This window comes from Heliangelus exortis, chromosome 18 (assembly GCF_036169615.1).
Source record: "Heliangelus exortis chromosome 18, bHelExo1.hap1, whole genome shotgun sequence".
NCBI classification, from domain to species: domain Eukaryota; kingdom Metazoa; phylum Chordata; class Aves; order Apodiformes; family Trochilidae; genus Heliangelus; species Heliangelus exortis.
In genome coordinates this window covers 6,914,442-6,940,599 of record NC_092439.1, presented here as the reverse complement: position 1 = coordinate 6,940,599, position 26,158 = coordinate 6,914,442, and the positions used below count along the sequence as shown (strand labels likewise).

The 26,158-nt window shown below is 37.5% G+C and overlaps 1 protein-coding gene across 4 annotated transcripts in view; it reads right to left on the bottom strand.

Moving 5' to 3' along the window:
- Positions 1-4,411: 4,411 nt before the first annotated feature.
- HIPK3 (homeodomain interacting protein kinase 3) overlaps positions 4,412-26,158 on the bottom strand; it is a 62,337-nt gene continuing 40,590 nt past the window's right edge. For 2 of the 4 annotated variants that reach the window (XM_071762452.1, XM_071762451.1), the window contains 14 exons: positions 25,433-25,556; positions 21,453-21,572; positions 19,543-19,629; positions 18,547-18,731; positions 17,620-17,779; positions 17,107-17,230; positions 14,867-14,994; positions 14,580-14,704; positions 14,311-14,472; positions 13,090-13,386; positions 12,007-12,078; positions 10,525-10,760; positions 10,123-10,250; positions 4,412-8,478 (listed from right to left, as the gene is read on the bottom strand). In XM_071762452.1, the coding sequence (XP_071618553.1) occupies positions 8,002-8,478; positions 10,123-10,250; positions 10,525-10,760; positions 12,007-12,078; positions 13,090-13,386; positions 14,311-14,472; positions 14,580-14,704; positions 14,867-14,994; positions 17,107-17,230; positions 17,620-17,779; positions 18,547-18,731; positions 19,543-19,629; positions 21,453-21,572; positions 25,433-25,556 (2,425 nt within the window). In that variant the 3' untranslated portion in view covers positions 4,412-8,001. Of the gene's footprint in view, positions 8,479-10,122; positions 10,251-10,524; positions 10,761-12,006; positions 12,148-13,089; positions 13,387-14,310; positions 14,473-14,579; positions 14,705-14,866; positions 14,995-17,106; positions 17,231-17,619; positions 17,780-18,546; positions 18,732-19,542; positions 19,630-21,452; positions 21,573-25,432; positions 25,557-26,158 lie in introns of all 4 variants that reach the window. The other 2 variants (XM_071762449.1, XM_071762450.1) reach the window with 1 other exon arrangement.

The window sequence follows — 26,158 nt, the reverse complement described above, 5'->3', positions numbered from 1 at the left end:
TTGTGTCCAGCTCCACCTTTTATGTGTAAATAAAGCTGCAGTTCACAGTGATCCTGGGCCCTGCCAAGATCAGAACTGCTCTGCTCACCTCAGGAGCCGTTCACTGATGGACCTCCTGGCCAGGACCTCTCCAAAGATGGCGCTGAGTACCTGAGGTGCGAGGGAGCGAGCACCTCCTCTGAGGAAGCAGCCCCAGCCCCTGCCCCAGCACAGAGCATTTCCCACAGCACGGCTGGCAGTGCAGAAACAGCTCTGGGAACAAACAGCTGGAGTGTGCTGCAAGGGGTGAGAAACCGGGCAGCTGCATTCCCACCCACCCAATGTGTGAACACAGGAGAGGTCTTTCCTGTCACCCCTCTCCCTGCCCATGACCACACTCAAGACCTCCAGGGAGGAAGGAGAGCTTCGAAGGAGAGATCTTGGCCTCTGGGATGTACACCAGGAGACAAAAGATTACATCAAACATGCTGTGGACAGCTGAGGTGAGCCTTGGCAGGAGGCAGAAGCTGTCTCAGTCACAGTCAGACTAAACATCATGGCAATTCATTTACTGTTATTAGTATTTTCAGCATCAGTAATGTGAATTCTTTATTCTAATGTCATTCTCTTTCCTGGCACAGCTTCCTTGATTTCTTTTAGTTCCCAGATCATGTCTCAGGGCAACAGATGGTGAGGGTGGGAGGAGAAGCAAAGCAAAGGTAGGATCAGGGCAGAAGATGTTCCCAGACCTGGAGAGCTGATTCGGAAAGGGCACAGGGTTGTTATGTGTGGGAAAGCTGTTCTGGCCTCCCAGCAATTCCAGCAGAAAACAATAAGTCACCTTTCTGATAAATTCTTACAAGTCTGTTTTGAGATAGAGCAAGTCCCAGCATGAGCTACGGCCACAGCTTTACACTCTGCTACCCAGATACTTACAGCATCCCCAAAGATCTGATGACCCAATGTTTATTTGACTAGCTGAGCACACCCACAATGTCACAAATATAACTACTCAGCTGCTAATACGTCCCATTTGTGCTGTTTTACTCAAATTTTCCTCAAATAACTGATTAATTCTACACAAAATTAGCCTTCACATGATGACTACTGACGATTACCCACAAAGAAAAGATGGCAGTGGTAGGGTTATGGTAGTAAAATGGGCAGCTTGCCCATCGCTCCGGTTCATTCGGGGCCAACACAGTTAGTGCGGGGCCCTCTAGTGGTAGCTTTTGGTAGTACCACTACTGGTACCATGAGGGAGTCCTGTGTAAAACCCATTTCATCATTTTCACATTTTTTCTAAGTTTGTCATAATACAGTTTTGCAATAGATCCATCAGTAGGGTAATATTGACTAATTTTTTATGATCCAGCTCTTAACCATAATAGTAGTCTCTCACTTTTCCCATATAAGTACATACATGTGTATTTTTTTATAACAACTAGATCTGCTACAAAAAAATGTATTTCAAATTATTATTGAAATGCGTATTTTTCAGAATGATGACTGGGTAGGAACTCTAACTGATAATGGGGGAAAAAAAAATCACTAAATTTTAACAACTGTAGTGAGCTACTTCCTAGTCTTACCTTTCTCAAACATATTTGTCTTTTGTCTTCATTTTTTAGAAAGGTAACTTCAGTCTCTGGGAGAGCATCTGTGCCTCCAAACTTGGTGCCAAGACTTGCTTTCTTATTCCTAGAGTGTGCACATGCTCTGTGTACTTGATATCAGATACTTTTCTGCAAGCAGCACACGTGTGTTGCCCACATATTCCCTTCTGTGGCTACACATGTGCAACAGGGAGTTGGAGGGGATGTACTTGTAAACCTGGTTTCCTCTCAGGTATGGAATCCTTATTCCTAGGATCTAGTCCAAATTCTGGAAGAGATGTCTCACTATGGGTAAAGAACCAAGAGATGCCATGCCAATGAAGATCAATGCTATCTGGCTAAGGAGAATTTTTATTGAGTATTTCTCCACAGGGACCAGTACACCTCTAGCTGGGAAGCAGTACTGCTCCACCATTCTAAGTAACAACAAACCACACACCTTTGTCCAACCTTTGCCCCAGTAGCATATCATCTGCATGACCTTGGTTGAAATAAGGAATAAAACCTAGATCCAAAATTGCCTTGCTCTATACCTACCACAATCATTTGGAGTCTTGGCCTTTGTGAAGGAACCCATAGATATAAAACTCATCCATAGCCTCAGAAGAGGCTGGTGGCCATGCAGTAACTGCTCTGTGAGACAGGTGACAGGCCCAGGTTCCTATCTTTGCAACAAAATGGTTCTTTGCATTTTGGTGGATAAACAAGGCCAAATTTATGAGCATCTCACTTCACAGATACAATCACAGAACAGAATCCAGTCCCCAGGCACACCTACCAACAGGGTCTAGATGCTCCCAAGCTGCTGCTTCAGAATTTAAGAAGAATCCATTCAAATGTGTATTTCAGCCTCTCAGCATGAAGCTTCATGTTCTAACAAAGAACAATCAGTGTTTTTCCCCAAGACAGGTGCAGCCAGAACTCTGAATCTGCTTAGAGTATGTACCCAACTCTTCTAAGAGATAAAATGCACTTTCTTACAGGTGAAAGGTAGGAAGATACTAATTAACATGCATCACCATCAGACCTATCCATTATTTAATAGGCCTTCCTGCACAACACAAGCTCATTGGTGTTGGACTGACCATTTCAGTCAGTGCAGGAAGAGAGGCAGGAAGGGCTACAGCATTTTTGGGGTGTTCCCCAGAGCTCTGCACTGCACAAAACATGCAGCACAGGCCTGCAATGAAGTAACTGCCCTTTAAAGAGGAGTGGTATTTCCCAACCCTACCAAAACATGGATTCCTGCTGCTTCCATTCATTACAGGAGCTGAAGTCACAGCATGCATGAGTTGAAGTGATTAATGTGAATCCACCATCATCGTGATGACTGAGCTGCTTTGGGAGTGATACTGAACAGTAGCTTCTCTGTTATCTCCCAGAGACTGATCATCCCTCCAGCTGACAACCTAAGCTAATTCATTGAGAAAACACAGAATCACCCTGAACCACTTTGTCCCTCGACATGTGACAGCTCCATTGACTCAGAAAGCTTTCCCATGAATGAATCTGCTATCACAAACACAGTATAGATTTGTACTTTGCATTTAGTGACATGAAGAAATACTCATTGAATTTTAAATGAGTATTCTTCATCCTAAAGGCAGCTGAGAGGAAGATTACTTACTGGTCTGTCCTAGTCCTGCCCTTCCACAAGACAGAAAAGACCATGGGGACAGCTGGACATCATTACTAACCAAAAATAAGGACAGAAAGGACTTCAGAGATAGTGTATTCCCTCTGAAAGGCTTTGACAACCTTTCTTTGCTTGATAGATGTTTCCAAAATCATGAGTGAAAAAATAAAGCAAGAGAGGGGTGCTGGTTTACGTGGTATCTATACCCATCATTTTCCAACACCTATGAGCAGTTGAAAATCATCAATACACAAGTCTAGCTGTAAAGAACAAAAAAGGAGCAGCTTTCATAGCAACAGAGGTGTCTGTAGAAGTCAGACAGATGTGTTTTCACGTAGCCTGAGGTGTAGTGCTGCAGAAAAAGCTTTGCTGAGTATCACCCACTTGCACTGAAGAGCATACAAATGTAAAAGATCAGTAAGAGCTGCACTGCATGATGTGCAGAGTAAATCTGTCAATTTGGAAATTGTTATTAAAATATATATGTATATATATATAAATATATATATAAATATATATACATATATATATATAAATATATATATATATATACATATATATATATATTACATTGCCATTTCAGTCTTCTACATTTCATTTATGACAGCACCTTAAATGTGATGTTAAACACAGAAACCATGCTACTTCCTAACCATGCATACCCAACATCCTGCTTCCTGACAGCTTCCAAAGCACTACATTTCAGTAAGCACTGTAACCCCACGGCAGAATGAGCACATTTGGCTGGCAGCAGCACAGGCAAATGTCCCTTCCACGGATGCCTGGTCCCCAGCAGGCTGACCATCTGGAGTCACTGACCACCCGGGGCCATCGGCAGCAGCAGGAGCACCTTCCTGCAGGCCAACCAGCAGTTGCCACAGGCTTGGTATCAACTTCAGCAGCAGTGAAGTATCTGCTGATATCTGGGCCAGATAACCTATTCCTAAGGTTTTAAAAGTGGGACGACCAGAAAAAAGAACATTCAAGGTTTGGCTACCACTAAAGATTCTTAAGATCCTCCTAAAAGCAAACCTTGAAAGTTAAATTTCAGACAGAAGAACAACTCTAGTCAAATGATTATATCAGAATTTTAGAACCCTCCCCATGAATTTTCATCACCTTTACCTTAATCCTCCCTTGATGTAACACAGCAAAAAAAAATGAAATCCGTGAAAAGTCATCTGCTGCAATATATATTTTAATTCAAAGTGAATCTCGACAGTAATACACCATAAATTCTTATTTTGACACTCACCAAAATAGTCACCTGGAAAACCCGCTTTTTGTGACAAAGTACAGAAGGCTTGGTCACATTTAAATCACTGAGAACTAGAAAGAAATACTATCGCAAACTGTAAGAGACATTACATCCATAAAAAATTTTCCCAGTCCTCATATTGTAATATTGCACAGTGCAATTGCTACATGGCGAACTAGTGTAGCATAGAAATCCAAAGCAAAAAAAAAAAAAAGCCACAAGTCTACAAATTGTTAAACAGTAACAGTTCAAACTTATCAAGTCTCTATCACTGGGTATTTCTAGAACAAGTCTTCCTACAGCTTGCAGTGTGATTTAACTTTTACTTAACACAAACCAAGTTAATTAGCAGTAAAAACAGAAAATTTAAAAATTTAAACCAAAAAAGTTAATACAGTAGCATATTTGACCATTAAAACACCCTGAAGTAAAGTTAAAAACTGAACACAAGAAATTCATATAAAACCTTGCAAATTAGAGTAATATGCAGATATGCAGTTCTGTAGTCATGCAGTGTTTTATTTAAAAAAGGCATTAAAATGGTTACGTGTATAAACGCTTCTCAGAGGACGACTTTTTTCACAGAAAAGGCCCTCACCCTGAAAGCTTTTTTTTTTTCTACAGATGGGCCCTGGACACTTGGGGTGACAAGATTCCATTCTCTCCGAGTGTATTGCAGGACGGGGGAAAAAATCACTCGGTATATTGAATTTAAGCTGTGGCAAGATCCTAAATATTTCATTCTTTGAAATGCAAACATTTCTAGAATTATAACACATAGGAAGAGCAGCAGATCTAATTTGGGGAGCACTTACAGCAACTTTTTCCTTGCATACAATAGGGTACTCTTGTGATAGACAGAAAACTGTGTTGTTTCAACAAGCACATTAGCTCAAAACCCAAAGCACAGTAAAAAGAAAGTACAGCAAATACATCAGACCAATGAAAATCCCCGTGGCCCCGGAAAAAAATGCAGGATTTGTTTGTTACCACAATACAAAATTCTTTTGCTCCACTTGCATTGGTGACTCTTGGTGTGTCCATTGCCTGCAATGGAATAAGCACCAAAAAAACATCGCTTGCCAACACAAGGGAGTGAACAGAAAACTATCTGCTGGACCATATAGCACAAGTGTCAAGTGGTAAGGTGGATATCCAATTTGAGCATTTCCTTGACTCCCTATATTTAGGCTTTATGTACTTGTTGATAAGATTTCAAATTCATCAGGATAGTTTCTCATGTATACTTTATATACACACACGTACAAAATGCATAGAGTCGATTACTAAAAACACTGAAACATTTGGGAAAAGTTAGGTTTCTTAATTTTCAGTGTGATTAAAAATGTACTGCTGGTATTTTTATTATTTTTTTATGATCTAATACTGTTGTATTTTAGTTATTACTTAAAAAAATAAATCAAATGTAGGCACATTTATTTCATTCGGACATTCATTAAATAAAACACTGCTTGTGTTAGTGGAGTAAAGTAAAAGATTACCAGTTATTAGCTTATTGACACAGTTAAACTCAAATGCTTTGCACTCTTATTCCAGTCAACATTGCAAGGATTGTATTCCAGATTTTGTTTTTTAAAAAAGTTAAGTCAAGCCTGCAAGATGCAGCTTCTGAAGTGTCTACACAATGCCAATATGAAAACATAAAAAAAATTAAGTTACATCAATACATCCACTTATATGCAGTGATGAGCTCAAAGTTAATGGAGATAAAATACTGATGCAAATAACACACCCAAGAAAACCATATGCAATCATCTTCCATCATTTACAGTATAGTAGTTACGACACTTCAAACATGAAAACAAAATTTAAAAAAAAACAAAAACAAAGAAAAACCAACCAAAAAACCACCCAACAAAACAAACAACAAAAAAAACCCCACAACAAAACCTGGCTTCTATTTCATGTAATTAGACTTGTACAGAAATTAGAAGGCTAAGAAAGAACTAGTTAATCACCTAATTTCACAGCTATCTGAAGTGGCAATCATTATATAGCAGCTTATCTATGATACATTCAAGATAAATGATACAATTTATTACTTGCCCATAAGCTAAAACACAGCCTCAGCTTAATACCTTCCGTAAATCCCATCTCTACACTACAGTATACTTGAGGTCTATGAAAAGTAGCTACCTTTAACAGGAAATGGATGATTAAGTCTTTGGTGCTGCAAAAGCAACTTCATTTGAACAAAACAAAAGAAGACACACTTCCTAAGGAAAAAAAAAATAATGCAAAAAGCATGTAATTTACGTCCCTGACGGAATGTATTAAATAAGCAAACACCCGCAACAGGCTAAAACAAATATTATAATGTAAAAAGACTAAAATCTCTCCCATGCATAAATGAAAGATTGCACACAAAGAACTCACATCTTTTCAAGCTTCAATAGTAAATATTCTGCTACTAGTTATTAAATACTGCATGGCTTGCTCAAGCTAAGATGAAACCACACCATGGATCAATGAGCACTTGGCTTTTTCTTTCATTAGCTAGTCAGTCATGCCTACCACACCTCTATACATTGTTATTTCCAATTAGACAAACACCTTAAAATCAATTACTTAGGCTGTACTGCAGTTCCATTTACCAGTATGAAATACTGTGTTGTGTGTCACTACTCAATAGCTACTGAATCAATTTCTCTTAAGCACTGCTAAAGTCTTGTCTTGAAGCTAGATCAATCTGGGGGTAAAAAAGACAGCAAAATTCAGCTACAGCAAAACATGCTGTCTCCTCAATATGGAAAACACACCCAATACGAAAAGTATACCACACAAAACCCAAAATGAGCATTACGCTATCAAAAAATCAGCAGATCTGAATTTTTTAAGTGCTGCAGTCCTCAACATTTATATATAAGTAATAACATTAACAACCTCAAATATTTAAGGCACTATGTGTGGGAACAGTTTACAATGCAGCTGAGATTATTAGGACAACAACATTGAAGAGCAATGTTTAGGCTTTCCTGTTGTTTTTTGTTTTTTTTTTCCCATGCAAAAGACACATGCAATGTGAAGAACAACAGCTCAACTTTTAGATAAGTGACTCAACATTTAAACACCAAGATACGCAATACAAACAAGTTACTTCTACACTGTACTGCTGACATATGTGCATCTGTTGCTCTAGTTCTGTACACTGAATGGCTTCCCAAATGTAGACGTGTCTTGCACTAGTTAGAAGGCAATTTTATAAAAAATAGCAGGAGCAAAACCAGATTTCTGCTCCCATAAGTCACCTGTCTAAAGTTACTATATAAGAAGATAACATGACCAAAGAAAGACGTTATACCAAATGTGCAAAACACATTAAAAGTGAGTTTTCTTAAAGCTCAGAGTTGTTTAAATTGCACCCAAGTCTACATGATTCAAAAAAAAAAATTTCCTGTTGTGCCATGGCTAATATTTAATAAATACCATGTTTCTTCTTAAATCAAATTTCTGTTATCATTGAGCTTCCTCAACATACTGTATTTGAGTTCTCACATAAATGGATACTGGCTGAGTTTTGTAGGACTCAGTGGAAATCCTGTGTAAGCAGGTGATGCTGCAATGTACGAATGTGGGGGGAAAATTGGTTTGAACTGAGTCTGATGGATGGTTGGGGAAGGCAAGAGACGGGGGTTTATGCCAACTGGAACTTGGTGTATTATGCCACCGGGGTGAGATATGTTGTACGTTGGGTGCTGTAACAAGGGTCTTGAGGTACACGGCGAGGCGAGGAGGTGGGCAACAGGAGCAGCAGTACTAAGGGGTGCTGAGGATGGGTATGGAAGGATAGCAGGCTGTCCTCCAAGGTGGGTGCTTCCAGAGAGATGCGCGTGCACCGCCGTGGGATTTGGGCTTCCTTGAGGAAGGGAGAAAGCGTGAGCGGCGAGGCTGGTGGGGATGTAAGGCTGCTGCCTCCGAGGAGCCTGGTTCCCATTCCATTCCTGCAGCCCAGACCCAAAGTGTTGAACCTGTCCACACAGAGAAATGGGCAGGTCTTAATACTTCCAAGAGTAAAGAGAGTTTGAAAAATGGAATAATGTACTAAAACTAGTCAACTTAAAATCAAGAGGAATATAGAGACGGGAATAATTAAGTGCTTAAACAAAAGAACAAAAAAAAAAAGTAGTAGCTATTTAAAAAAAAGTAGCACAGACAGGAAATCTGACAATAAGAGATGGTAAACAGAACACAAGTTATTTAAATGCTCTTGCAAAAAATAATAATAATAAAAAAAGGATAAAATGCCATGCTGGGCTGTTTTAACAGAAATACCATGTATCACATGAGCAAGGTGCTTATTCCACTCTACTCAGCACTGGCTTGGCATCAATTGGAAGTGCTGCACTCAGTTTGGGCACCATAATGAGGCACAAAGAGGACAAATAGGAGAAAAATTTTAGAGGAGAGCAGAAAAAATAATAAACGGATTGAAAATATCTGAGACAACTATGCAAACAGAATTCTAGGGCTATGATCACAGATAGATGAGGCAATTACTAACAGTTATAAAGAGAAAGACTAATATCAATTACTCCCATTAAATGTTCCAGACTTCAAACTACACGGGGCATCTACCAAAGAAGGAAGGATCAGCATAAATTTTGGAAAGAAAATAATGTTCTACACTTCCTGCCAAGACACTGAGGAGCTGCAGACATTGAAGAGATTAAAAATTAATACTATGCTGATCATATTAAAGTTTGCTTAGAATTAATTAAACCAATCCTTCTACATAATCATGCAGAAGAGGGGATTGTGTCACCCACCCAAATGTTTCTTTCAATCTAAACTATTCAAGTCATTAATGGTAAATCCTCTTATCTATGTACAGCACGCCTGCGTTTAGTATTTAACATACAATTTAATATTCACTGTTACTCTGCAAGACTTATACAAACAGGTACTGCTTTCATATTAAATGTACCTCCAGATATTTAGCCAATACTCAGTGCAGCTACAGCTCAAAATTTATTAATTAAAAGGGGCTTAAACTTGACATCATGTGTCAGCTTCAGTTCTCAGCCACAATAGATACATTTACTATGTTACTACATGGGTAACAATAAAAGCAGCTCTTAAATTAACTTTGGGTGTCTTCCAGCATTGAATTGAACTACAGTCATGCCCTCTTTACCCCACACCAGCTTCACTATCTGGCAGCAAAGATAAGAAACTGTTGGGTTTGTTAAGCTCCATCTCACTTCTGGGTACGCAAACTACAAGCATTTTCGTGCATGCTTATAAAAGAAGAAAATTGAAATACAGCTGCAGTTTTTAACTGCACACTATAAGCATTTTAGCATTTGCATGAGGGAAAAAATATGCAAACATTTTTCATTTTGTGTCCTGCTCTGATGCTGTGTAGGTACTGATAATTTTCCCAGTGTGGCTCTTCTGTAATAAAGTCATCTGCTTTCAGAAAATAACCATAAGTGAAAGATACTTAAGACCTGCCGAATAAATTGAAATAAATTTTTCAAGATTTGAACACTTCTGTAATCCAGCTGTTGTAAACCTGTAGTTGCCACTGACAGTGATTGAAATTGTGAGTGTTCAGCATGTTTGGAACATCAAGATAGAAAAAAATACTTATTAGATATAAGTGCACATACCTGGCTGAAGTTCATGTGCTGCTGATGGAAGGCTGATGTCAGTTTTTGCTGACGGCTCCCTGCAACAGAAGACTGGTTCATTCTTCCCAGGACAGACCGACCCTTTTTCAGTGGCTGGCATGTAGCATCTGCCAAGTTATAAATGAACAAAGGTATGGTTTTGTGGTCACTATTCTCTTCTAAGAAAAGTTAAAGTTTCATTCACTTCAGCATATAGGGAGAAATAATAAAATAATACACTAGTTAGAGTAAAAAAGAAAGCTGAACAGCTTTGAAGTTTTATTACAGATTAGCAGTTAACTGAGTAGGTCAAAAATCTTCATGTGTATGGCTGGTGATTCAATATTCAAACTCCTATTCTTATCTACTTGTATAGGAAGAAGAGGTAACACCTGAACTTACCTGTATTCACCATCTGCTCATCAAGATGTAACCTGTTTTCAAGTCTCATTGGTGGTACCACTACTGTGCAAACAGCTGATTTGGTTTCAGGATTAACTGATGCTCTTGCTTCCTTATTTTTATTAGTATTAGGTACAAAGCCATTTTCCACAAATGGGCTGTCATGTCCTGAAGAGTCTGAAGTTGGGGAACCATCCACTGTATCACATCCACTTTCCTGTTCATCATCTGACATACTATTGAAACAAAAAAGTACTGTGTTGAAATACATACATTTTCAAAATATTGATGCACTTTATTCAACTACCACATTAAATTTATGGAAATGAAATTACTCAAAGGTGGATAAAAACTTTGCATTTTAATTATACAATCACAACAGTTATACAATATATACAATCACAAAAAAATCAGCTCAATAATAAATAAATCATTTCAATATTCAGACTCATTCTACCCACAAAGTGCAGGGGTCAGAGAAAGGACATAACTTCTACACAGAGACTTAGATGTGTAACTCAACTTGCACCCACTTTCTAATTTATTTTTTAAATAATCTTGCACTTACAAACTACCTGCAATTTAGATTTTTAGGTCAAATAAAAGGGTGAGGAAGATTATTTTGTTTCTTCTCGAATCAAAACACAATTATCTCCCAACAGCTATTGCACCAACAAATGAGAACATACTGATCTAATTTCCTTTTCTAGAAATCAGCCACATCTCAGAGTCTGTGAAAAGCCATCCCTGGGGCCCCTGAGAGCCAGGATGGGCCAGACAGCACGGATGAAGCAATCTGCACAGTGGCAGGCAGCTCCCTGTAAGAACATCTTACATCAGTGAGAACTTCTGACTGTGTCACAGGTCCATGTCCTATGAGTATCACAAGATGGATGTGCTCATGCCAAGCTCTGAGGTACTGGGGTAATGTTGAATGTTTTTCAAAGATTGAATTTTTAATAACGTGCAAAACTGAAGGCTTACAGCTTACAGCAAGCAGTGAAGATAACAATACTTAGAAGCTGCTGCTATGAACAGTGTTATCATAAGTGGAGCTTATTTTGTAGAAGAAAAAAGCCAATGTCTTTAAAGATTCCAATGCAAGATACACCAGGGGAGAATAAGAGGGTGCAAAAATTATAGATGTTCTGGTAACTTTAAATCTGTTACACCCTACTTTGGCTTACCTAATTTTGCAACCTTAGAAGACTTTTGTTCCAAGGCAAGTTCCATGCAAAATGTTTATATTTTTTGTGCAAACATTGTTCATTTACTATTCTGAAAACTTTCAATGTAGCAAGACAAATCTGTTAGAAACGATAACAGAACTACTAATGCTGTGCAACTGGAGGCCAATAAATTAATTTTTAAATACATCATTTAGCTTCACCAGATGGCAACATAACAAAATGCTCTCATTTTTTATTATAGACCAAGCCTGCTGTATACCAAGATCCTTGCTGAAAGAAGCACAGTTTTTACCTGTTGGATCTCTTGCAAGGAGATGGACTGGACTGGCTCGAGGAGCTGGTGCTCAGAGTGCTATCAGGACTGCTGAGAGAACACACACGGTCAATGTTCAGGCTGTTCTGGCAGGCTTCACAGTCAAGGCTACCTTTACACCTACCACACAAAAAGACAGTAAGCAAACATACCATCTCTCATTCATTCTTTCTGTATGCCACTAATTTAGGTGTAATTATGAAATTAAAAGTTGGCGAATATTAGAAAAGATCCCCTAAATGTAAAATAATATCCAATTCCTTGTCTCTTTTACATTCAAGATGTATTTTTTAACCTTCTCAGCAGCTCTGCTGGAAATTCTAGACTGAACATGCATTTTTTTGAAACCTACTAAATGTATCAATTTCTTATTGAACCAATACTAAAATAAGTACATAAAAGATTTTACTTCAACAGTTCAGAGCCTTGAAACATTTGACAAAATATATATATTTAAAATACAAGTTCCTCCAGCTCAAAATCAGTACAAGTGAAAATGAAGTCAAACAAGCATTAAACTTTGAGCCCTCATTTATAATGATACATGTTTCATTGATAACTCTGAAAGAAAACTCCTTTGGGAGACCACGCACAGCATCTGCTTATATACCCAACTACCCACTTCTGCATGCTGTAAGAGAAATATTTTTTACCCATATTTATGTAGTGTTATCTAATGGAATGTTACTGCTAGAATGATAACCTTGATCATACAAGGCCAAAAAACTTCAACAAAAAAAATCGGGTATGACAGCACCAGGCAAAAAAAAAAAGTATGCTGAATATGAAAGTATTGTTTTGACTAAAAATGTTAGAAATGATTGATACAAATATAAATTGTTTCCTGTTGCAAACATCTAACATATACAGATTAACCAAGGAGGCTTTTGAAAGTATTTTTACTTCCAAATAATATAGTGCTACAGAGTTAACTTCTCAGCTCAATTTACATTAGAAAGAAATCGTTAGTCTCTCTTTAACTCAGATTCATCAAACACAGAAGCTATGTTAAGACAGCTATTTTTGAGCAACACCTTAATAAAAGCAGACATTGATTCTTACTCTCTCAGTGAGTGTGTTTGTCCTATGTCATCTTCATCAGTGTCACTGCTGATGGTGATCACACTGACTGCTGGGCTGGGGGAGCCAGCAATGAAGATAGCTGGGCGCTGTTTGCTTGAGAGAGATGAATCAGGGTCCAGCCTGACAGATGCTTCACAGCAGTTACTTTCCTGTCTCTCTGAGTTATGATTGTCCTGTGCTTCTATACAACTTATTCTCTTTACAGCCTTCAGGTTAAGTATCTTTGGAGATATAAAGGCTGAATTTTGGATGTTGGTATTTTGTAACACATTGCTCCTGCGAAGAAAACACCGTTCAATATTTAGTGAATCTCTACCAAGACCTGAAAACTACAATTTTTAACAAAAACAAGGAAAACATAGGCTAGACCACAAATTTTCTGAACTAATACTTAGAAAAATACAACTCAGTAAACGCTGTCAAAAGTGCTTGGCATAGTTGATTTCAGACACCAATTAAAAAAAAAAAAAAAGCCTCAAACTACATAATATTTAAAACCTGAAATTTGCAACATGGAATAGAACACATTGAAAATCCCATTTTCTTAAAAAAAAAAAAACAAAAAAACCCCACCTAAAATCTAAAATTTGGAAAAAAACCAAAACAAAGCAAAAAACCCAAACAAAAAAACCCCTATCCAGATTTCCTGAAAGGCTCTCCCTGAGCACAAAAAGTTATCCTTTGTAACAGGTGTGTTCCCTTTTATTAAGCATTCCAGACCTTGGCAAATACTCTTTATGGCAGTGGGCATATTTTCTTCAGCAAGCACCTAAAGTATTTTTTGCCTCCAGTGAAAGGAGGACTCTTAAGACAAAGAACACTGCAACTCTGTTATTTTGTATCTCTATTTTTAGTTGTCTAAACCTGATATATCCTTGTGCACATAAACTTAGGAATATCTCATTAGAGCTACCTCACTATGTTCTTACACCTTTTCAAACGCTATAAACACAACTTTGCCATCATCATAGGCACATACTAATCAACAGGAACTGAAACTTCTTACTACTGCAAGTACTTTTCCATAGTTTATATTACCAAAACAACACTGAAAACCAGGCAGAAAAAGGCAAATTTTCCCAAAGGATGGGTTGATTACAATTCTAACTAAGAAACATGCCACTTTTACAGCCTGTTCCCATGCCCACTGAACAGCATCTACAGATACAGATTTTTGAAAGTTAGAAATATTCTACCAACCTGTTCTGACACAGTTTGTTCCTCTTGGTAGCTGCAGGCTGAGGCCAGACAACATGTGCAATGCCCACACTAATTGGCTGAGGGGCAGATAAGGTTATCTGATGTGTTAAAAGAGGCTGTGGTATCACTGAATTGTAGTGGGTGCCCTGGGTAATCATCTTCCTGAGGAAAAATAAAGGAAGTTTCAAATTGCAGGCCATTTGCATCACGTCCATGCTTCTTGTTAAACCGAAGCCATTAAGGTATTGCACAGAAACACATGGGCTTACCCCCAGTCTCCAAGCCTCTGTGGACCAGCCACAGGATCAGAGGCCAGAGATGTAGCAGGAGCTGCCACTGGTGCCACTTGCTGCCATGCAGGAACCAGTATTTGCTGGGTTTGATTCGACCATGTCTGTTGTGAAGCAGAGAAGATTTCATGACACAGAGAATCACTGAACTGATACTGGCTGCTCGTAGTTTGGCACAAAGCAGGAGGGACTGCTACAGAATTCTACAGAGCAAACATATTTACTACTAATAAAACAAATCATATTTTACTTAAAAGAAAGCCAACCTGAGAAAGGATGCCTGCTCGGATCTGTAGTGGCTGAATTGCGTGGGCTTGGGTCACCAGTGGAACCGCATTGTCCACCCGCAGGGAGAAACTGGTGGGTTTGCTGTGGTTTGCTGTGGTAGGAATTCCTGCCAGAGACAAAAAACACATAATCAAGTATTATGCAAAACACCAGTCTTGCACACCTTGTCTGAGTAAAACGCAGACATAAAGGATAATTTTATAACATTGCTATTTTTTTCTTGATGTGTTTATGATCTAATTCCATAATTTAGACTTTCAAGCTAAATAAATCAACACCCATAAGATTTTTGTGCCATTACTTATCTGCACAAATATTTAATGCTGTTATTTCTAGAAAGAAATGCCAATAGCTACTATTTGGAAACAGACAGTGAAATTACTTCAGCAGAAAGTTCCACAAAGCTAAGCATTTGCCCTTTATCACAAATTACATTAAAAGTATTTGAAAGGAAGCAGACAAAAAGAAGCAGCATTGAATTTCAAAGCTTCTCACAACTCAACTCCTGCACATCTCATGCTCTGCATTTCCAGCAAGCTGAAACCCATTGCTCTTAGCTTTTATAGCTGGCAACGCCACATGTACAATTTGTTACCATCTCCTTTGTGGGAAACCATGTAAAATTTTCTGTGTATGCCAACAAATATTTGCAGTATCCATAACCCTACTCCTCCCTTCAAAATAATGCAAACTGCAGAACTGTTGAAATATTACCACAAGAGCATAATAAGAAAAAGATGCATTCTCATCGTCTATATGGATTTTTATTGCAGGAAACTAACAGATGTATAGCAAAACTGATATCTACTACTAATAATAATTTTTAAGAAAAATGTTTAACTAAAATGGAAGAGGAATTTTTTTCAAGCAATATTGCAACAGAACAGCTATTGTAGAAGATAATGCTGTCTAGTCAAATACATTAATTTCATCTGCTAACTGAACTTCGTGTCTAAGCAATGGGTGTTTGGAGGTAACTACTAAAGAACTACTAAACTGAAGATTGAAAGTTGTTGGGGTTTTTTTTAATCTTTACAGTACAGGATGAAAGAATATCTTCAATTGATGTAATTCTCTCATGTTGTAATACAATACTATGTTATAATAATGCAGCACAAAGCTTTCAGATTTTAAATGCTGTTAACTAATTTTTTGCACACAGCCATCTAGAACAGCAACATCTCGACTCTGCCAGAAGCAGAGAGCATTAGTGCTTCAGATACTTGACAGAGCAGCCAATTAGGGGAAACCTTGAAGCAATGTCAGACACCATTAATATTCCTTTTTCTCTGTGCCAGCAACTCAACTTGTCACCTATGTGATGTAAATAATATATGCCCTTTGCTCAAGCTGTAGCAGAACTTACATTTGGAAATTTATCATACTAAGGATACAGTATAGAGATCACAGTATTTGCCTGTATGTTTCCTTTTCTAGAATCACTTTATTCATCTGGATATAATCAAAACAGCAGGGGGTTTAATTATGGAATATGCACATATATATTTATATGCATATAAATATATACAATTTAAATGAGAAATTACTTGTGCTCAAAAGGAAATCTGTAGGAAGATACACACTTAGCTCATACAGCCTCTCACAATCTGCACAGTGAATACTCAGAGTTTCACAAGCTTCTGGAACCCAAAATAGGTGCAGCAGCCACAAGTAACATTACTGATAAAGCCTACTGCTTTGATCTAAAGAGATAAAGACTTCCTGGGCTCAAAGGTTAGGTTAAAAGTGATTTGTTGGGTTTTTTGTTGTTCTTTTTTTCCCAGGTGAATCTACTATGACTTCTAGATCTTCAAACTGTGGAGGGAAATCTAAGGAGGAGTCTGAAAATCATTCTTCAAAAAACCCCTACTTTCTACAAACCCACCACAGCACTGTTATATTTCTCAGCTTTCTGGTTTCCATTCAAATTTTATTTCAAAATATCCTCTTCCTTCAGTTTCCACATTGTGTCTATTTTATTCAAGACATATATGTGTATACATATATTGATTCTTTAAATCCTTTCCTGCAGATGTAGATTGCTGCTTCTTTCAGAATGATGCAATTTAGATGCATCTGACTCTCATGCTAATTTTTAACCACATAATTAATTGCTTTTAAGTATATAGCTTAAGTGCATAAAATGGAAAAGTCAAATACTGCTAACAGAAAATAACACTCCTACTTAAGGAACTGTAACAACTGCAGTTAAACATACCTTGAATAGCTGGAGGACATATAATCAATGCCTGTTGGAAAACATCACTGCAACCAAACTGAGCAGTTCCTGCCTGCAGTGGTATTCCCTGGTGCAAAACGGAATGGGCAGATGCAGTTAACGCCTATGGGAACAGATTGGATACAGGTAACATTAAAAGCAGGAATCTAAATCTCTCCTACATTTCTCTCACCACCTTATATGATAAACAACTAAAATACCTTATAAAAATTAACGTTTAAAATACATTTCGCTGGAAGTAATCCCGTTTGGCCACCGGAGGGCACCACAACACAGCGTTGCTTTGCTATTGCAAGGCTTGCTTGAGATTTAGTTTTGAAACAAACTGAATTCTAAATTATTTGTTTCTTTGTTTTAGAAAACGTTAAGGAAAAAATTAGAGTAAAGGACAAAAGATTTTGTCACTTACTATGTAAATTATGAATTTTGAAACTATTAAATCAGAAAAACTACACTAAAAGAATTTACAATTTTAAAAAAACATGTGATTACCTGACTTCTTACTGGACCAATCTTGGTAAAGCTGGCAGTCAGATTAGCTGCATTGCCTGAGGCAACTGGTCTCATAAGTGATGTCTTATTGCGATTACTTAAGTCATAAGAATTTGATCTGCATTTGCAAACATCCATGATATGAAAACAGGACTTCACTCTATCAAAACCAAAACATAAGGTGCTTTAATTAGAATTTCATGTTGTCAGACACATAAAACAGTTCCCCAGAATAAGAAAAAAAAAATAGTTCAAAGCCTTCAGTTCCCAGTTTCACAGAATGGCACATACACAAAAGAAGAAAAAAAGAAATAGTAATATTACTGTGCTCACGTCAAGCACTGTAAGGCACATTTTAATATCAAGAAAAATACTGCTATTCTCAGATCACTGCACTTAACACCATTTTCTAACAGCTGCACTCAAGCAGTAAGGATAGCTCTTTCTTTCAGTTAAATGCTTTCACTTTAGGATATCCACAGTAAAATACACAACTCCACAACTGGAAGAAAACTTTCAGTATATTACACATCAACCAATACATAAAGGGTACCAGAGATTTTTTTTTTTTTTTCAAGAGGAAACACCTACCCCCTCTCTCATTGACTGATATAAACTAAGGCTCTTCATAAAAAATTAAGTCCAAGTTTCTGCAGTGTTGGAATTTTATCACTCAGATAGGACAACTTAGAAATCTATTCCTCTAAATGTTACTTTGCAGGAAAAAAAGAAAAAAAAACGGCTATTGAAACAGTTTCCTTGACCACACAGACATGCCTGATATTGCAAGCACCTGAAAGAATTCTCTAAGACACTACACAAAAATGCCAGAAGATTTTTCTCTCTGTTAGTTGGTTAAACTACACTATTATACACATGAATCACTGCAACAGAGATTAAAAAAAATAATTTTTGTGTGTTACATACTGGTTGCTATGAGGAAAATCAAGGAGGTGCTTCATGGTAACAAAAGAATGGTTCAGGGTCTCAGCTGGAGTGATTCTTAAATCAGCATCGATCAGCAACATTTTCTTCAACAGACTGACAAATTCCCTCCTATCTGCCTTCTCTGCCAACAGGTCACTTCCTTCCAAATCCATCACCATGTTCACCTGGCATTGAACAAAACAGTCAGATAGAAAACATGCATATTGGTTTAATTCCTTCCATTACTGCTTTCTGCTTAAAAAAAAATACTTATATTCAGTGACTTTATCATGTCCTTGCTTAGCACAGTACAGGTGGAATTGGTGACTTTTTTTCTGCACAAGCACTACTCCCCTGGTACCCTTCCAGCTAAAATTCCTGAAGGCTTTATTCCCATTTGGGTGCTGCAACTGAAAAAAGTTGGGATAAAAGATCTTTATATGGCCTAACTTAAATTACAGAGGTAGTCTTAAAAGAATTTCAAACATGTATTAATGCCTGTCTTACAAATTTAATTTTGTTATTGACTAGTTTTATAAAGCTGAAGAGAAGGGTGGAAGCAGTTATTTTTATTTTTTTTTTTAAAAAAAAAAAAAAAAAGAGGGGGCAGGGGAATCATTCTATTGAGAATGATTGCTATAGTAGCAGAACTATACCAGATATTATATAGTTAAGATAGCAGGATTCATATGCTTTTTTTACATTTGGAATGACAGACAAGATAGAAGAGAAAGTATATATTATACATAAAATGAAAGGGTTCACTCCACCAAAAGGACTAGTACCCCTACTTAGCACAAGCAATAACCAAGGAAGATCTTTATAAAAAGATCAAAGGACTGACAGCTAGACATTTTCTTTGAGCAATATATGTAGAGAACAGCATAGATGACAGAGATACAATAAATAATATTCTGAAAGATAAGTATTTTGAACTAGCTGAATGTTATTAAATCATACATTCTTTTTGTGAAGGAAGAATGTTTTAATACTCACGTGCACTATATCATCCAAACTGTTGAAAATATACTTTCTGGCCTCTTTGGACTTCATACCTGTTTCTGCCTCATGCTCTTCCAAAGTCTCAAAAATTAAAAGGAAAGCTGAGTTTAGAAGTTGACAATAAAGGACACAAAGTAACTTGACATAATCAGCCTAATAAAGCTTTTTTAAGAAAATGTAATTAGTATTTCAAGTATATATTTGTATGCTGCTTTGCTGACTACTTTCATTTGCTAAATCTAAAAACATAAACTACTGAATATTGTATCTGGGTGATACTTATCACAGGAGTGGATTAGACAAAATTGTTTGTAAATTACATAGTGCTAAAAGCATTGCACAACCTTGTTTAATGCAATTCCCTTTTGTGCTTACATTTTTTTTATAAATTTCTTAAAACTCAAGACTTTTAACTCCAACAGAAGTAACAGCAGTAACATTGTATTACTGTAAAAATTAAAATAACACAAACTCTGGTAGGTTCCGTTCAATCTACCTTTACTTTCTTTTATTTATTTTTATACTGTTATTCTTTTGCATAGCAAGTATTTGGTAAATATTAAATACTGAAGTATGAAACAAACAATCAGATCCCAGAGAATGACTGTGATCACCTATCAATGATTTCTGAGCTAGAATACCATTTTTTGTTACAATTTTCCTCCTTCAATACAGCACTAACAGGCAGATTTTAAGAGACTACAGCGAAAAAAATATTTTAATATACTGATCACAGAAAAGTTCTCAAAATTAATTTTGATTAAAGCTGCAAGTGATAACCAATGTTCTGTACCACTCCAAAACAGCATTTAGTCTGCTGTGAGAGATGAAATCCCTGAAACGTAACAGCTGCTGAAAACAGGAAGAGCTGTTTGCATCAAGAAGTCATTTAGGTTCTCCGATACAGGGAAGCCAGATCTAAACTGTCACCTAATGATCAACCACCTGAGGAACCAGAAAACTGGAATAATCAGGACAGTGTAATCAGAGAATCTTTACATAACCCAACCTGGCAGCGCCGGACGCTCAGCCCAACTCGCGCCGGGGATTTACCAAGTCACTGGGGAGTTACACAACTTGGGCTTTCAGCTCCTCAGCTGTTTGCTACTGCTTTACATCAACTGTAACTGTTTCCTGACTCCCCAAGTCCCCCTTAAACTTAGTGAAGCAGCACCATGTAGTACAATTTTTTAAAAAAAGGAAAAAAAAAAAAGATATTTGTATAGGAAGTTAAAGCTCTGCTTATAGCCAGTGTGCAATAATGTTACTTAGAGAAAAGGAAGGTGTGCAGACCATAGAAGTACTTTTTTTTAAAAAATTTTGTCTGCTTTCATTATAGTGCAGCATTCAGTCAACAAAGACTGTTTTAGCATGGTATCTGAAAGAAATGAGCTGTAGTCATGTTGCTTCTTAATCACCTTTCTCCTTCGAATGTCTGGTCCTGGAGCTCGTTTAGAACAAATTTTGACAAGAGTGGGCTTTGAGCATCAGAGTCAAATTTTTTTAAGCAAAGTGACAAACAGTGGCTGAGCAAGAGGAAAAGATTCATTCAGTACCTCTGGAGATACAAGGCTTATTTTGAATTCAATGGTCACCCTCCAGAGCTGGCACCCAAGCACTGGCCACCCAGCCACCCCAGCCTGGAAGCTGCTCTAGAGCTGCCTCTGGGGCAGCCAGCAGGAAGGACACGTGGCCATGAGCTCAGAGTGCTGGTTCTGGGGAATAGCAAAAATGGAAGAGCATAAAGAAAAAAATACAAAAAATGGAGAAAAATACAGAGCAGGGACTGATAAAAATGACAGAAGATGTGGAAGGCAGCTAACAGTATCATAGCAAATCTTGGCCTCTGTGGCCTTTCCACTCACAAAATAATACACTGTTTGATATTATATTACACTGTTTACCTTTAATCTCCAACTAGAATATGGTGCATCTGTTTCTCTACAGAAGAATCTTGCAGTTTTCGTTCCCATGCTTAACAACTGCTCTCCTGGCAAACCTTGAGTCTGTGAAATGTAACGAATCTGAGGAAGGAAAATTAAAAAAAGAAACATGGGAAATAATTTACCTCTGATTTTCAAAAATTGATCTACACAGTTACAAACTTGTCATTTAATTTAAGAAATGGCAACAGGAACCACCTTCAGCTCAACAACTACAACCTAACACTTGAGAGGTAGCTACTGCCATAAATAAACAAACCTCTGAAGTGACCTATATAAGCAAATTTTCAAAGTTTGGTAACAGAAAAGAATGGCTGTCAGACTCCTCTATCCATTCAAATATTAAACATAATATTTTCATTCTAAACATTAGAAGTGCTTTGTTTGCATACAGAAGTCTGCTTTTTTTTTCTTATTCTCATTACATAATGCTATGAAAATCCTTACATTTGCTATTTCCTGTGTATCATTTTTTACATGTCTGACACACCTGCATTTCAAGCAAATGGTTGAGTTGGAAGGGGAATGCACATAAAACCTCCAGGCATCCAGCAAAAGATGCTGTCCTCATCTCAGAAAATCTGCTACTGAATGTGATGGGAACGCACAAGCTTTACACATGAAATGGTCAGATGCTCTTTTCCACTACAATGATTAACATGCATTTATTTTTGAAGATAATTTACTGTGCATTTTTCATGACCTTTCCTCCAGTTGATGATTCATATTACCTAAAAGAGTTCAGATTCACAGCCTCAACAGAAATCTGTTGAAGCAACATGTTATGATGTGTTTTTAATTACTATGCACGTAATGTTAACTCACCGTACAAAGAGAGAGTTATCCCAGAAGTATTACTTCTTTAAAAATTAAAAAAAACAAACACCTTCAAGGAAGATGAATTGGAGGAATAATTTGTAATAACTGAAAATTTGAGCTTGTTACAGTTTGGGATGGTAGGAGTACAGATTTCAGCAGCCATGGCTCAGAATCCAAGGGAAGCAAGAGCTGAAGGGTGTTGGGCATGGCTCTATACCACACACCTCCAGAGAGGGCTGCAGGTATGGGCCAACCTTTGGAAAAAGTGGAGTAAGCTGGGGAATAAGAGAGAATGGAAGAAAGGAAAAAAATAAAAAATGAAAGAGTAGTGAATTCCACTCAACCGAAGACTGGGAGGTAGGATTAATTCAATGGAAGACAGAGGACTTGAGAGCTAGGAGCACCTGAGAAGAGGAAAAACTGATGAAGAGTAGAGAGGCAAGGTACAAGTGAGGCTCCTGAGGAAACTTTAGTGAGTGATCAAAGTGAGGAGAAGCTACACAAAATGTTGCCAACTTTTGGTATTTGGTATCCTCCAGTTCCCTACATCAAGGAGTAAAGAGATTCCTACTCTGACCAGAACCCTTCCTACATAATTTAGTTGTTTTTTAAGCATATTACACCATCCTAGAAATTCAGGGGAGGAAGACAATGCATTTATTTAAAAATTTAGCAGTTAAGCACCTGTGCTTGGTTTTAATGAGTATTAAAGCTCAGACAACATGGCTGTTTTTCACTGAAAAGTACAGCTGTTACTTGATATAATCGCAAATTAGTATCACAACTCAGACTTTCCTTTCAAGGACCAGCCTGATGGCTGCCAGATGCCGGGGGGCAGGGGGGCAATGCATTTGCTCCATGACACACGCCACGTAGCAGAAGGAATTTCCTTGGGAACCATCTCTTACAACTGCTGTACTTGTGTACACTGAGAAAAACCCTGAAGCAAATTTCTCTGAAGCAAGGTTTACAGACTTGCTTAAGCACAATGACAAGGCCAACTAAAGTAATTCCTACTCATGCAGAGGAGGTTACAGCTCCTCTTCTACCACAACTTCTCTGACACGAAGATCAGACAAGTTTGCTGGATGAGTTAACTGATGATCCCTGCAAACTCAAATGATATGTTTGTCTTTAACTAAATGTATTTTAAACTCAGTATTCACTTGCAAAGAGAGCAGAAAATCTTACCCCTAAGCCTTTACATGAAGTGCAGCATCTTGGAAGGTGGCTGTCCTCAGTGACAATGCTGTTTACTTGCACTGTCCAGCACTATCTAGAGGTTGAGCCATGTTGGGTCTGGGCTACCAAGGCAAGACAGAAGTGACAGTAATACACTGCCATAATGACAGGAATACAGTGCCATAATGACCTGGCTGTATGAAGCACAGAAAAGATGAGCTAACAAGCACCACGAAGGTACTGAACTGCCTTCATCTACCTAGGATTCAGACACACCAAGATGGCTCAAGTGCAGTGGGGGGAAAAAAGGTCTTTTCTTTTCAAATGACACTTCGGATTATTTCTGAATAAACCTCCTCATAACCATGAGACTGAACTTTACACTGTATCTGCTCTGTGTACAAAAGTCAGAGGCTCACAGCTATGTCAGCCTTTTGGCACTCATTAACAAGCCTGGGCTGCTGCCATCATGACAAATCACAAGTTAATTTGCGGAAAGAACTGGGACATGAGCAGCATTCTCCCCCATTCAAATTCTTACTGCATCATAAGTGACTGAAGATGCAGTCCAAGGCCACATTCCATATCCAGAAGCAGCATTATCCAAGAGCATGATCAGAAGACCAGGAACTGGGCTTACATGGCCTTCCTTCTCCACTGCAGCACCTCTTCTAACAGCCACTTACCAGCATTATGGGGTCAAAGATGAAAGTAGTTTTGGAAATTACATATTTTGGCACCTTTTTTTGAAAGCCTAGATCTTCTACTGCAGTTAAGAGGTAAATAAATTTGCCAAGTTCTTGGGAAATTTTGACATAGTGCTACAGATTCTTCTGGAAAACAACTTTTTCCTTAAAGGACATAATGGATTATATGGATATTAGTTGCTGCTTCTTTTCTTCTCCTTTTTAACAGCAATATCCTGCACAATGGCCTTCTACATGCATAAAGACCTCAACTCATGTTCCACTCATAGCGTGCTTTCTCCCATGAAACACCAAATTTTGTGTAAATGAAGGAAACTGAAATATGAAATGTCACCAAAACCAACACAAAAATCAATACATCCCCCGACACTGCTTTTAACAAAAGGATTTTTAGAAAAGTATGCCTGATTTGTAAGGACAAGAAGCCAAAAGCCCACTCCATGAAGATCAGTATTTGAATAATTTAAACAACATGCAGGAGGAAAGGCTCCTAAACTGAATGCTGAATCAAAGATGTAGAAGTTACATCTGGGATTTACAGGAGATTTCATCCCTTTGAAGTAAAAAACCAGGCAGGGATAATCAGAATGCTGATTACATTCCTTCCAAATTTTTACATTATGCTAGAGAAGTAAAGACTTCTCTCTCAGTTGTTCAAATAGAAAGTGTTCTACATCTTTCACTCGAAAGAACTTTTTGTCAATGGTGTCAGTAGTTGAAAACCCCAACAAAACAAAGGCACAGCTTCAGAAGCTTCAAGCTTTATTGAATATATTCTGTATTGGTGCAGCAGTAGATCCTCATTCCTCAAGAACTATAAGCTCTCAAAGCTTTGAGCTATGCTGGATTTCTGGAAAGAATCAGGAATTATTTACAAGACAACTAAACCTGACATCTGAACGGACATTCCAGAGCCATTCATGACAAGTGAAAGAGATTACAATGCAATGATAGTGGCCACAAACCTTGGGTTCCATTAAAAGAAGCAGCTCCAATATTAATAATTGTTTTGCAAGAAGGACAAATTAAGTTTAATATAGAAAAGCAGAACAATGAACAGGTTAATCTAGAAACAGGATTTATGTTTCTAGGACAATCAAAACTACTAAAAAAAGCATTGAAGAAATATTACTTAATATAGGATGTTATAAACATTTGAAATCTTGGATATACAGGTCTGAAATTCTTAAGCTGCAGAAAGTATGCATATGCTTGTGAAATTTATTCTACTACCTGGTCATATTCCAGTGCTCCTGGGTACAGTGGCCATCCAAGAAACAGCTCTGCAATCACACACCCTAATGACCACATGTCTATGGCTTCACAAAACGGCAATCCCAGTATGATCTCTGGTGCTCTGCAAATTAAACATGGTTACTGAATTTTTCCTTAGGGAAAAAAGGTAATTCAACAATACAATACAACAAAAAAGCCCCAGATCTATTATTTGCAAACACAGGCTATGTATTTCAATAAAATCATAACATGAGAAAATGTGTTTATCTGGATAAACTGCAGGAACGTCTTGCTATTCTGAGATGTATTTTTTTTTCCTGTATCAGTTTGCTACATACATCAAATTAATAATTATGCCTGAAAAAACAATGTTACTGATTGAATATTTTTGCCTATTCTCAAATATGTCCCAAATGATTTGTGCACACAGTATCCTATGCCTGTAACTACATTCTAAACACAATACATTTATATCAAATGCAAACAAAAAGTTTTACTGAAAATACACCAGGACACTTCCCAACCGGACAACACACTTAAAATTATTTAAAATAGCAATTTAATTATATAACTGCAAATCACTTGATACAGTCAAATTAGTTCAATCTGATCAATTTTCAGATCACTTAAATGAAACCACTGCTTTTGCTAAAGAGACCAGGTGTTATTTTTCACCTAACCCAAATGTGAATTATTTAACCAACAGCATTTGAATTTATTTTT